The 13,071-nt window shown below is 41.3% G+C and overlaps 1 protein-coding gene across 5 annotated transcripts in view; it reads left to right on the plus strand.

Moving 5' to 3' along the window:
* The window catches only part of RUNX1T1 (RUNX1 partner transcriptional co-repressor 1), a 771,548-nt gene that overhangs the window by 219,997 nt on the left and 538,480 nt on the right, over window positions 1-13,071 (plus strand). Inside the window, exon 1 of one of the 5 annotated variants that reach the window (XM_044065467.1) lies at window positions 3,261-3,324. The exons of 3 other annotated variants lie outside the window; for them this stretch is intronic. In XM_044065467.1, coding sequence (XP_043921402.1) covers window positions 3,282-3,324 — 43 coding nt within the window. In that variant the 5' untranslated portion in view covers window positions 3,261-3,281. Of the gene's footprint in view, window positions 1-3,260; window positions 3,325-13,071 lie in introns of those variants that run through there. One more of the 5 variants, XM_044065457.1, reaches the window with a different exon arrangement.

Below are 13,071 nucleotides of genomic sequence, written 5' to 3' on the forward strand. Positions count from 1 at the left end.
CAACTTCACATAAAGAAGTTATGTACTTACCATAACGTTCCATGTGAGTTGTTTATCTCGCCTTTATTCTCACATCCCTCCCTCCTTCCCCCTCCTTGCTGACTTTTGACTTAGAGGCTAGTACCATCCTGGTTATTCAATATTTCTTCTTCCCCTTTGGGAAGTGTTCTTGGCAGAAATACATAAAAGGGTATTTATATGTTTGCTGTGAGTAACAGTATTTACATATATATATTCAAACAAGATCTGAGGTAATTCTAGCAGTGCATTGTGGGATAAGGGGCTTGGTCTCGAGCTACTGTCAAACCTTGAGCTTTGCTATCGGTCGTGTCGGAGCCGAGGATCGGCTCCGAACTCATCAGTGAGAATAAAGGCGAGATAAACAACTCACATGGAACGTTATGGTAAGTACATAACTTCTGTTTTTGTCCTGACTAATGTTTTTATCATGCAAGAATTCACAAAACTAGTCAATACTAGTTGTATTGGGAATGACAGTGTATAGGTTTTTTATGTCAAATTTAACTAATAAATCCTCTTCTTTAAACTGTAAACTGTTAATTTTCTTCAAAAAATCCCAAATATTCTTACATACCTGTGCTTCATCTTCCAAACGTGGTTTTAATGTAAAATCCATAAACTTTGCACAGGCAGTAGTTAATGAACCCCTCCCATCCACATTTGGTCTCATTTGTGGATTTTCTATACTTTTGTGGATCATTGGGATCCCAAGTATAGTGGGTGTGATTGGGGAGGGGACTGTAAGATAGTTCAAGTCTTCAATTGTTATTCTTCCTTCAATAAACATATCTTTCAACTGTATCTTAAAATTATTATATGCTTTATTAAGCTCATTAATACTAACCTATGTATATGCTTCATTGTCCAACATTACAAACATCCTTTCATTATAATCATCTATCCCCATTAAAATCATACTTCCCATCTTATCGGGTCTCATTACCCTTAAGCCTCTTGCTTTCAAATCAGCTAATTTCTCATATTCCTCTACCACTAAATTGAAATTATTTAATGTGGACCAAAGTTCACATTCACATAACCTTTCATAGGTTTGGAACAACTGGTGTGTTGGGGGTCAAAGGGTACTAGAAGTTTGTGTGTGTTTGCAACTTAAGTGTCACACAGCAGCCATGTTTGTTAGACTCTGCAGCAAACACTACCATTGTTTCTAAGAAGAGTGTTGGATTGTCATGCATCTCATTGTTGGATACCCTTGGTTTCATGTGAAACATTTTATAAGGAAAGCTGTCTGCTGACTTAGAGGACAGTAAGAAGTATTCTTCAGCAAGTTTGTGTCCATGTGTAGTACTTCTGCAACCCTTGAGGGAGGTTGGAAGACCTTTTATAACACCACTAATATGAAGTGTGTAGGCTTACATAGATCTACAGCTGTCTTATGTATTATCAACTAAATTTAATTTTGTCCTGAACAAAGAAAGGAGGAAAATGGTGAGCTTTACCCTTTAATGAGCCAGTCCCCTCCTTTAGATTGTACAGATGTCAGTATTGTACACTATATTGTACGTCATTTGTCTGCGCTTGGTCTCTTTCTCCGTCTTATGTGTGCACAAGCTAGGAAAGTAAAGCCACTAAGTTCCCCTCTAGCAGCTGCACTTATTCATGTGAGTGTGAGGTAGGCAAATATTACTGCCCTGCCCCCCCCCCACCCCAAGAAAAACATATTAAACATAATACACATTAATTTATTCTTCCTACCTTGTGGTAAAGTTTGTCTCTTACAGAAGTATTACACAAATTATTGTTGATTTACTTTGTGTGATTGCTGTCTATTTAACCCTTTAAGTCTCTGGAGAGCTGTAGCAACCAGCTGCATATTTTTGTTGGGCTTGGAACATTTCAAAACGCTACTCTTGTTTAGGTCCATGTTGCATGTATTAATTGAATAAACTTACAAATGGACCTCTCCACATCCTGTTTCCCAATGTTTTTAAAGTGATCTTTTGAGTGATACTTGCATCTTTAATTAAAAGTATTCCCTGGCTGACTACGGTAAGCCAAGATTTGGAAACTAAAACACTGCCCCTGAAAATGCTTTTTGCAGCATGGTGTTGTACTGTCACATGCATTTCATTTGGCTTTGGCTGTTCACACAGCTCGTTCTCATGATGCAGCAAGCATTTCCATTGCAGCAGAGTGGAGATGATAACTTGTAAGTGTGATAAAGGAAAACTGATTACTGCTGTTCATGTTCATTGGAGTTTTCCCATTACTACTAACTTCATTATCCTCTTGGCTGAGAACACTTGTCACCAGATTTGTCCAAGCATATCATTGAATGGGATATGCAGACTAGACCTGTTGTTTTGTTGATTTTTTTTGTGTAGTAGTAACTGAGTAGTAGTTTTTCCAAAAGGGTAGTTCCTGAAACAAACAAAACAAAAAAACTTAACTGTCATTTCAGTGCCTTTTGTGGGCTACATACTTGCTTCAGACCTTTCGGATGTTGAGGAGTTGAAAGACAGATCACATATGTATTGCACGTACTGTAGTAAAGTCTTCTAATCCATTGCTGTGCTAAGATCTTCCTGCACTCTGACTTACAGCCCACCAGGAATCTATGAACTTCTTGCTTTAAAATAATTTCTCACACAGTTCCATCATTCTTTACAGTGTGTGATATAATAAACTATTTTAGATGAATTGCATTGCCTTTCACATATCTTGGAAAATTATTTTAAAGGACTGTGATAACGACGGCTCTCTAACCTCCTTTGCCTGTAGATTTAATTGTATGTTGTTGCAGTCCATGGTTACTGGAGATAGGATTTATGCTGCCGCTCTTCCAGTGTACTTTAATAGCTGCTTTTAGAAAACTGAGTGGAGGAAAAAGGTTTAAAAGATTATCACTTTATACTGTAGAAAGGTGGCAGCAAGCTTCTGTAAAGGGTCAGATTTCAAGGAATGTCTTCAAGGACTTTTCTCCTTAAGTGAATAATGTGTTTATTAGATGTGAACTGCTGTTTTTATGATTCTGTATTGCAATTATGTTGCGCTTGACAAAAGAAAAAATATTTCCTTGTAATTTAAATGGGAAAAATTCTGACCCATTTTTAATATTTTGTTTTCTAGAGCTGCATTTGTGGCCTGTGTGTGCACATATATATGTGTTGGGGGGAGTCATTTACTTTTGTCCTGATGGTAGGTCTGCTGACTGCGGAGGTCAGTTTACTTTTGTCCTGATGATAGGACTGCTGGCTGTGGAGGTCATTTCCATCTCTGAAAGCTTGTAGCTGCTAAGCATGTTTTTTGTTTCACTTGACATGCCAGTCACATCTGTTCCAGGTATGTTGCATATTTGTACTCTGAAGAAAAAAAGCATAAAGGGTTTGTGTCTGTGTGGCTCATAGGTAAATGGCTATTTTACATCCGTGCTATTTATTGTAAAACTGTTGTAATAATCAAGAGATTACTTTGTCAAATGTTGCATCTCTTGTGGTTGAAGAATTTTTGAGTACTCACAGCAGTGACCCTGTAAATGCAGTGATCTCATGTGGACAATTGTGAGTATGGAACTGAATTCTTAGAGTTTGTCAGCAGATATTATTTTTTCTGTTTCTCTGTACATACACAGTAACTGCAAGCAAGGAAGGTCTGTGCAGCTTTTTTCCTTCCTTTAATTTTCACCTTTGGGTGTACTTTGTTCTCGTGTTTTTCTTAACCCATAAAAAATGGTTCTGCTCAATCAGCTCTTTTGAAAGTTTCATTGTAGATTTTTTCCTCTCTGCTTCTGTGAAAGCCTCCTGAGTTAAACACGTTTCACAGCTGAGTCAGATTCTGCAGATTTGTAGAAGCTAACCCCCTTCCTTATTCTTGGAATATTACTCTTCTTAAATGCCAAAATTCTCAGAACTTTCTTGCCAGTAGCCCGAACAGTAAAACTTCACTTTTGTTTTGGTCAGTTGTATAGCCTGTGTCAGTTCCACTGTGAGTGGGTGAATAGGTATTCCTGTTAGGGGAACCGTCCTCTTATCTTCATTTTTTTTTTTTTACTAAAATATTTCCTTTTTTGTTAACTAAGGGGTAAATTTGACTGTGGGAGGCAAATGCTACATAAAGATAGTCACACTTGATGCTTATTCTGCTTAGGAACTAGTCACAACTGTTAAGACGTGCATCATTTTTTTTTCACTTGTCTGTTTCTTAAACCTTAAGGAGCCACTGATCTCTCCCCAGTGTTGAAAATCAAAGAATTAAGCTCACATGAGGTAGGATGGCTGCTGGTCTTCCCAGTCAGACTTCCATCAGGCATCTGAGAAAGAAGCTCAAAATGTTGAAGCCTGAAACTTCTGTTGTTCACTTTGTCCAGGATGTCTCTGCTGTGGGAGGTTGGCATAATGGTTAAGGTGTTTACCTTACAGACACACAAGGTACAGGATTTGATTCTCACATGTGGCCTAATTGGCTAGGTTTAAAATGGTCCATAAGGGCAGTTAGATTAGTTATTAGCCTATGAACCTGTGGTGCTTGATGAGCCCTCAGACTACCCAATGTTTTCCACTGTTCTCATTGTTGCGACACTGTTGGTGGTCACCAAGCTACTTCCATCTTCCAGTGCCTTGCCCAATGATAAAGATAGCAGGGAAATGGATATATGTTCATCGGGTTACACTGCTGCAGTCATTACACTTGGGTTATCCTGCCGTCAGGCGGTCCTGCAGTCGGCCTGATTTCCAAAGTCTTGGCCCGGCGTCGGTTGCTGTTGCTTCTTCCCTGACGTCAGTGCGCCAGGGGTATATAAGATGCATCCAACGCCATTTTCTTCAGTCTTTCTTGCCACGCGGTGCCCGAAGCAGAAGCAGTTCGCAAGTGCCCGTCGGCCGACTCCTGAGATTTTCGAAATCGAATTTCAGATCCAAAGTCTTCAATAAAGCTAAGTACCCCGTTGGGGAAACTTTTTTCTTGCCTCAGACCGATGTCAGAAAAAGTTAATAATTGTATTTCTTGTGGGAAGCAAATACCTCATAAGGACTTCCACTCTTACTGTAGTCCATGCCTAGGCCCTGATCACGACGTCACTAGTTGTCGGTTTTGTGCTAGATTTAACAAACACACTATAAAAAGACGTTTTGATTTTGCTTTGCACTACTTTGGCTGAAGGTTCAATTATACTATGCCGTTGGATCAACCAATGACCGCAATACCTAAAAAATGCAAGGACAAGGATAAAGACAGGCATCCGAGGTCCAAAACCGATGACGAAGCCTCTTCTAGGCCAGTCGCCGGTTCTCAGTGAGGTGCTTTTGCAGCCCCTGACACCTGCTACCTTAGAGCCACAGGCCGCCTCCGACTCCCACGTGGAGACAACTAGGCCTCTGGAAACTCAAGGTGTTGGGCCTACGGAAACTAATCCCTCAGATGGGTCCGGAGCCGCTGAGCAGGCATGGCTTCTGAGGGTGTTTTCAGACATTCACAACTTACCATTAAAACAACAGCCAAGACAAAAGTACCATTAAAGACAAAGAAACAAGTACAGCATTCTCCTGGACAGTCCTCCATGCCTAAGAAACAGATGCTTAAAATGGCCGAAGACCTCATTACTCTAATCAGGGGTTCCCTTCCCCCTCCTGAGAAAAGGCCTAGGCAGGATACAGACTATGACTCCTCTGATCAGGTTTCCATTTTCTCTGATTCCTCTTCAGACCAGGGATACCCTCTACCCCCCCCCCCCCTCCATGAGGACTCTGATGCTGAAGAATCTATCCCTTCAGCCTTTTCTCCTGAGGATTATTCTTTTGGGGAAACTTTACATACCATGAGGGAGCATTTCCATTGGGAAAGTCAGGATTACTCAGAATCCAAGAAAAGGCTCAGGGATTTCCTTTTATTGCCTCAGCACAGGCCCCTGGCTATTCCGCCTGTGCTAGATATTGTGTTCTCTGAATCCCGCTTATCTCCTGGTTCTTTGCCCCCTTCACCAGCCAAGCCAGATAGGTATTATAGAGTCCCTGACTCTCACAAGTTTATTTATAAAAACCCTTCTGCTGATCCAGAAACCATTTCCCAGGGTCCAAAAGGGGTTAAGGCTTCCATTGCAAAAAATCCAGTACCCTCTGACAGAGATTCCAGAGCTTTGGATAGATGGGGGAAGAAAGTATACACTTCTGCAACTTTGGCAGTAAGAGCTTTAAATTGCCAGTTTCACATGCTTAAGTACCAACAATATTTAATGGCTCAGTTAAAACAGAAAATGCTTGCAAGCTCAGAAGTTCCTGATTGTAAAGAAATGCAGGATTTATTGCATGCAGTTGAACAGGTGGGAAAACATACTCTGCAATGTGGTTTTGATTCTTTAGAGGCCTCTTGTAGAGCCGCAGTTACAGGTTCTGTGATTCAAAGACATGCTTGGTTAAAAGAACAGAGTTTACCTGATCATTTGGTGTTAAGGCAGAAGAGGTGTTAAAGAAAATGGAGGATAAAGCTTAATCTATGCAAACAGTCAATGATTTCTTACAGGTACAGCCACCTCGATTTAGCAGAAATTGGCCAACAAAGAATTGGTCCTTTCCAGTGCCAGACAGGCCACAGAGAGGCAGATACAGATGTCCAAGAGACAGATATCAACCCCAAGGCTCAAATAGACAGACAGTGGGGCACCTCAACCCCAAAAGGAGGCGAGGACAAGTCTCAACCTTACAGGAAACGGTCACGATGACTTTCCCTTCGTACGCCAAGCACTTCCCTTTTGGAAGCCCCCTTAGGGGGAAAACTAGCACTTTTTTCTCAAAACTGGCAAACAATCACCCAAGACAAATTGGTTCAGAATATTGTGTCTCAAGGTTACAGGTTCCACTTTCATACTTTACCAAGGCTAAAAGGAATGCCAGACCTGCCACAAAATCAATGGGCAGAGGTACAAAAACAAATTTCAGCCCTCATGGGCATGAGAGCTATTCAAAAAGTACCACAACAGGAACAAGGACAAGGATTTTACTCAAGACTCTTCCTGGTCCCCAGAAAGGACAAGGCCTGGAGGCCCATACCAGACCTTTCAATTCTAAATACTTACCTGGATATTCCGAAATTCAAAATGTTGACATTACAGCAGCTTCTACCCATGCTGGGCAAGAAGGCTTGGATTGTTACTCTGGACCTCAAAGAGGCATACCTACATGTCCCTATCAAACAAAATTGCAGAAGATACCTCCGATTCAAAGCTGGTATAATGCACTACCAATTCTCTGCACTGCCCTTTGGCTTATCTACTGCACCCAGTCTTCACAAAGTGCCTGGCACCAGTAATTGCATTTTGCAGACAAAAAGGAATTCAAATATATCCATACCTGGACAACTGCCTCATTCAAGCAGAGACAAAGGACATTCTTCTACAGCATCTGGTGTTTGTAAAAAGGTTGCTAATTTCTGTAGGGTACACAGTAAACGAAAAGAAATCAAAACTAGTGCCCTCACAACAGATTATATTCCTGGGTGCCAGCTTAAATACAGTGGCCCAGATGGCTTACCTCACGCCAGACAAACAAGTTCAACTAACTCAATATTTTCAATTACTGGCAAAAAAGTCCCATCTCCCTGCAAGAAAAATTCTGCAGGCCCTGGGATTCATGGCATCCTGTATACTACTAATACCATATGCCAGACTGCATATGAGGAAATTACAATGGTACCTAAAAAGTGTTTTGACTCAACACTCTCACAGTTTAGAAGCAGTAATACCAATGATTCCCTGCCTAAAACAGGAGTTTCGATGGTGGGTACAGGCATGTCACCTAAACAAGGGTCAGCCTTTTACCCTACCCACAGCCAGGCAGACTCTAACAACAGATGCTTCGGATTACGCCTGGGGAGCACACATGGCAGGAAAATGCATTCAGGGTAAGTGGACCACAGACCAGATGCATCTTCACATCAATCAAAAAGAGATGTTGGCTGTTCAAACTGCCCTAACAGCTTTCAAGGACCTCCTGCATCCAGGACAATTATTATTGAAGACAGACAACACCACAGTAATGTGGTACATAAACAAGCAAGGGGGCACTCATTCTTATCCCCTATGCAGGCAAGCCATGACCTTGTGGAACACAGCTCTAATGTATCAAGTTCACCTGCAAGCACAATTCCTGCCAGGAAAGAAAAATACTCTGGCAGACGATCTAAGCAGAAATATCATGGACCCTCACGAATGGAAATTGAATCCACAAATCTTCAGCATGGTAACGCAAAAATGGGGATGCCCAGACATAGATCTTTTTGCCACCCCACTGAATTGCCAACTACAAAAATTCTGCACAAGGACTTATCACAAACAAGCATGGAAAGTGGATGCTCTTTTGTTCAGCTGGAAAAACCTAAAAGTTTATGCCTTCCCGTCACTGTCTCTCCTTTCAAAGGTACTCCTAAAAACCAGACAAGAAAAACCCCAGATGATCCTGATTGCTCCAGACTGGCCACACCAGCACTGGTACCCTATCTTAAGGAACTTAGCACAAGGCCCACCATGGATTTTGCCTCAAATTCCACACCTTCTGACTCAACAAAACAGTCAGATCCTGCACGATCAGCTCAAAACCCTAAACCTGGCTGCATGGCAGATTCATTAGTCAAACAGGAAGCACCTCTCTCTAAAGCTGTTATGGATGTCATTTTGGAGGCCAGGAGGCCTAGCACCTGGAAAGCTTACTCAGAAAAATGGAAGAGATTCTGCGCCTGGAACCAGGCTCAAAGCCTTGACCCTCTTGTTCCAAACATTCCTCTGATTTTACAATACTTAACTGAGATGCTGGACAGAGGCCTATCCTTCTCATCAATTAAGATCCACGCCTCTGCCATTTCAGCACATTACAACACTGATATATTCTCTCATCCCTTGCTAAAGCAGTACCTCAGAGGGGCTAAAAACATAAGACCACCCCGGAGAGCACCAACACCAACTTGGGACCTCAATTTCCTTTTGGAAAAACTAACCCTGCCACCTTTTGAGCCAGCCAATACAGCCAATCTAAATTTTTTATCATGGAAAAAAGCTCTGCTCCTGGCAGTAACTTCAGCACGAAGAGTCTCAGAGCTACAGGCATTAATGGCAGTGGAACCTTTTATAATTTTTCATCAGGACAGGGTTTCTTTAAGGAGAAATCCTACCTTTATGCCAAAGGTGGTATCTAGTGTGGCTCTTAACCAAACCATCCATTTGCCAACTTTTTATCCAAACCCCCAGAATAAAGGGGAGAAACTTCTGCATTCTTTGGACATACACAGGCAGCTACGCTTCTACTTGGACAAAACAAAAGCTTTCAAGAAAACTGAGCAACTGTTTGTAGCATATGCTGCAGGATCACAGGGCAAGGCTATCTCAAAGCAGACTATATCCAAATGGATAGGACACTGTATTTGTTACTGCTACACACAGCATGGAAAATCAGTCCCAAATAACATTAGGCCACATTCCACCAGGGCAACAGCCTCTAACAGCCTTTCTCAGAGGAGGCTGCAACTTGGAGTTCAGTGCACACCTTTACCAAGCATTACCACCTGTCTCTTTACTCTAAATCCAGAGCAGGATTTGCCACTGCAGTACTGCAGGGCCTCCTAGCCAATCCTAACTCTTTATAGACCAGCCACCCAGCCTTAGCTTTGGGATTCTACCCAAGTGTAATGACTGCAGCAGTGTAACACGATGAGCATAGTACAGTTTTGTACCTACCATAAATGTAGATGTTCGAGATCACACTGCTGCAGTCCAGGTTGCCCTCCCTCCATCCCCTCTGAACTAGCTGGACTTATCTATACCTTTCTATCCTATACAACCTTTGTGGTGTATTTGCTTGTAACTGAAGGTATTGTTTTTATTTTATATGTATATTTTTTATTAGCAATATGTATTGCCTACCTACTTACCTGACATCTGGGGCAAGAAAAACTGAAGAAAATGGCGTCGGATGCATCTTATATACCCCTGGTGCACTGACGTCAGGGAAGAAGCGACAGCAACCGACGTCGGACCAAGACTTTGGAACTCAGGCTGACTGCGGGACCGCCTAACGGCAGGATAGCGCAAGTATGACTGCAGCAGTGTGAACACTCGAACATCAACATTTATGGTAGGTACAAAACTGTACTGTATGGAAAGATGTAAGGTTCATGTGCACTTTAATTTCCTTGTCATAAATTATCAAACCCGCATGATACGAAATTTTTTATCCATTTTGGGAGGCATTAGCAGATGCATTAAAGTAACTTACTAGAACTTCTACTACTGGAGGTCTGTTTTTAAGATGGTGCTCTTGGTTGAGGTTGCGGGCTTTACTAGAACATGCCAAGCCCAGGTTTTTAGATGCCCCTCTGTATAGGTAGAATCACTTTTTAGCCCTACAACTGTTGTGAACTTTAAAAACTTGCAGGTTAGAGATAAAATTTATGCAGGATTCTAAATGGATATTTTTCTCCTGTCATTAAATTCCGAAGGAATTATTCTTCTAAGGCTGTTTCCTTTTTTTCTTATAGAACAGAAACTTCAAAAAAGAGTGAAACTTCCAAAAATAAGTTCCAGAATAAATCAAAACTAAATTTCGAAGGACCTAAGATTCTTTTCCAGACCGTCACAAGCTGGCTGACCCTCACCCCCCCCCCCCTTTTTACCTTGACCTGTCTCCTTTTCCTCTATCAGGGAAGCCTTTTCTTTCCCTTCTTGATTGAAGACTGATGACTTCAGACAAATGGGTACACAGTGTTCTAGAGAAAAGGTGACCGCCTAACTTGGCTTCTTTCCACAACCCATTTGGGTGTTCTGCGTGTGCTCCCAAGCCAAGAACACTTGGTTTTACCCATCCTGAAGGAGTTGGTCTGTTGGGGAACTATAGAACTAATTCCCTTCCACAAGCAGAAGGGGATTTATTCAAGACTTTTTGATTCCCATTATGGACTTCTCATTCCTCATCACCTTCTTAATGGTGTCAAAATTCAAGATGTCTCTACCATCTCTTCTTCCTATGATCCTTTCTCATGCCTTTTTAGTTAGCCTAAACATATTCCCATTCACACAGATCACAGGAGATACTTGAGATTTTGTGCTTTGCAATTTGATTTTCAGTTCTTTTCCTTGGGCTTCAGAGTATACATGTCTGCCCCTGTCTAGGAAGTCTTCATCTCTGATATCTTCAAGAGACTAGCTTTTTCGGGATCTCATGTGTACCAAGGGTGCGTTTCTTTACATGGACTTTTCAGTAAATGTGAAAATGTCTGTTCTTCCATCTCAGGATCTGTTATTTCTAGGCTGCCTTCTGAACACCGTCTCCATGATGGCTTTTCTTCCTCAGGACAATATGGATTTTCTAACTGCTTATTTCCAGTTTCTCCTCCTACACGTGACCTCAGCATGGGGGATATTTTAATCTTTGAGGTGCATGGCTTCTACCGTATAAATAGAACCTTTTGCCAGACTCCAGGAAGGGTCACTGGTACCTCATGTTTATCTGGGTACAGCACCGTCACCCGCTGAACTTCACAATTCCTCTCTTGCCCTTCATAAAGAAGGAATTAGTTTGGTAGATCAGACAAATGTTACTTAACCCAGGAGTACATTTTTTGCTTCCCTTTTCTTGCTATAAAGTTTCCACAGATATGTCAGATCCGGCATGGGGTGCACATTCAGTGGACATAAAATTATAAGGAATTTGTTCAAAATGGACTGGGAAAACTACATACATAAATGTCAAAGAAATGAAAGCCTGATCCTGGCCATTCAGGCTCTTATCACCTCTGTACTTCAGTAATCCTCTGACTCCTCCTAGACAATACCACTGTAATGTGGAATGTTAACAGGGAACGGCAGAATTTTCTCTTATTGGAAGACCTGCAGTAATGACCTCTGAGATTCTCATTCAGCATAACCCTTTCTTTGGGCAGCATTTGCATTTCCTGATATAATAATGAAGTTATTTAGGAAGGTGTATTAAGGGTCAGAGGCAAAAATCAAGGAGGGAGGGTGTTTTTTTTTTCCTTAACAAGCTGTTTGAACAGATGAACCAGACAATATTGTTTTTGGTCCTTGTTATTTTCCCTGTATTTAGAGATATTAGCATAAAAGGACTCACAAATTGAAGGGATATATCTGGTATGGAATAGAGACAAATCAGCCTTATTTTCATATATAAAGAAAAAGACATTTCAGTATTGTGAAACATTTTGAGACCGTCATGTTTTTTTTCAGGATATAAGATAAATGAGGATAAAACAATGGCTATGGAAACTGATCACTGCTGCAGTAGCCGTAGTTATATGGGTTATATTGTGCCAAGTATAGAACAGATGGCCTGCTTCCAAAGCTTCAGGGTCCAGACTGTCAGGCAGCGCAAACCAAGCTGACTAAAAGAGAAGTTTGCCCAAAATACTCTTGTTACTGCCACTGAAAAGTGTGCTTCCCAAAGGCTTTTGAGGATTGACGATGTCAACTTGGTACTGTTCCTTTGCTGGGCAGATAAGTTCCCTTTGGGGAAAAAAACTTCCAATTTTTAAATATTGTTTGTGTTTCATCACTTTCCCTTTCACGAAAGTTGATTTAAAGCTAGGAGTTTTATATTTTAATCAACTGTCTTGAAACTGTCATACTTTTGAAAAGGAGCACTCTTTTTTTTCCCTGTTAGTTGTAAAGTAAATGAATACCATTTTTTCTGGAGAGAAATTGTTTATTTTACTTTTGGGGGGGGGGGTGACAGAGTGTTTTAAAGTGCTTTTACTATGTTTTTCTGTGAAAAATTGACTTTTAAAGACTTGTAGTTTTTCCTGGAAAATTGGCAGAATTTTTGGCTTGACCACAAAAGGAAGGTTGAATAAAAAAAGCCTTTGACACCACAGCAGGTGAGCAGTTTGCCTCATTAGCAGGTGGGTGACTTTGCTGTGGCCATTTGTTGCACCTCAGTCCACTGATTTTACCCTGGATCTGTCTGGTGTAACACCTACAACCTCTGTGGACTTGGGTTAGCTACGTCCTCTGTGGCTGTTGTTGTGGCGTTAAGGTAGACCTATCTGCTTTCTCTCTTCAAGATCCTGTTCCAGGACTACATGCATGAAGGCCTGGAA

This window comes from Protopterus annectens, chromosome 3.part0 (assembly GCF_019279795.1).
Source record: "Protopterus annectens isolate FY-2018-M chromosome 3.part0, PAN1.0, whole genome shotgun sequence".
NCBI lineage: Eukaryota > Metazoa > Chordata > Ceratodontiformes > Protopteridae > Protopterus > Protopterus annectens.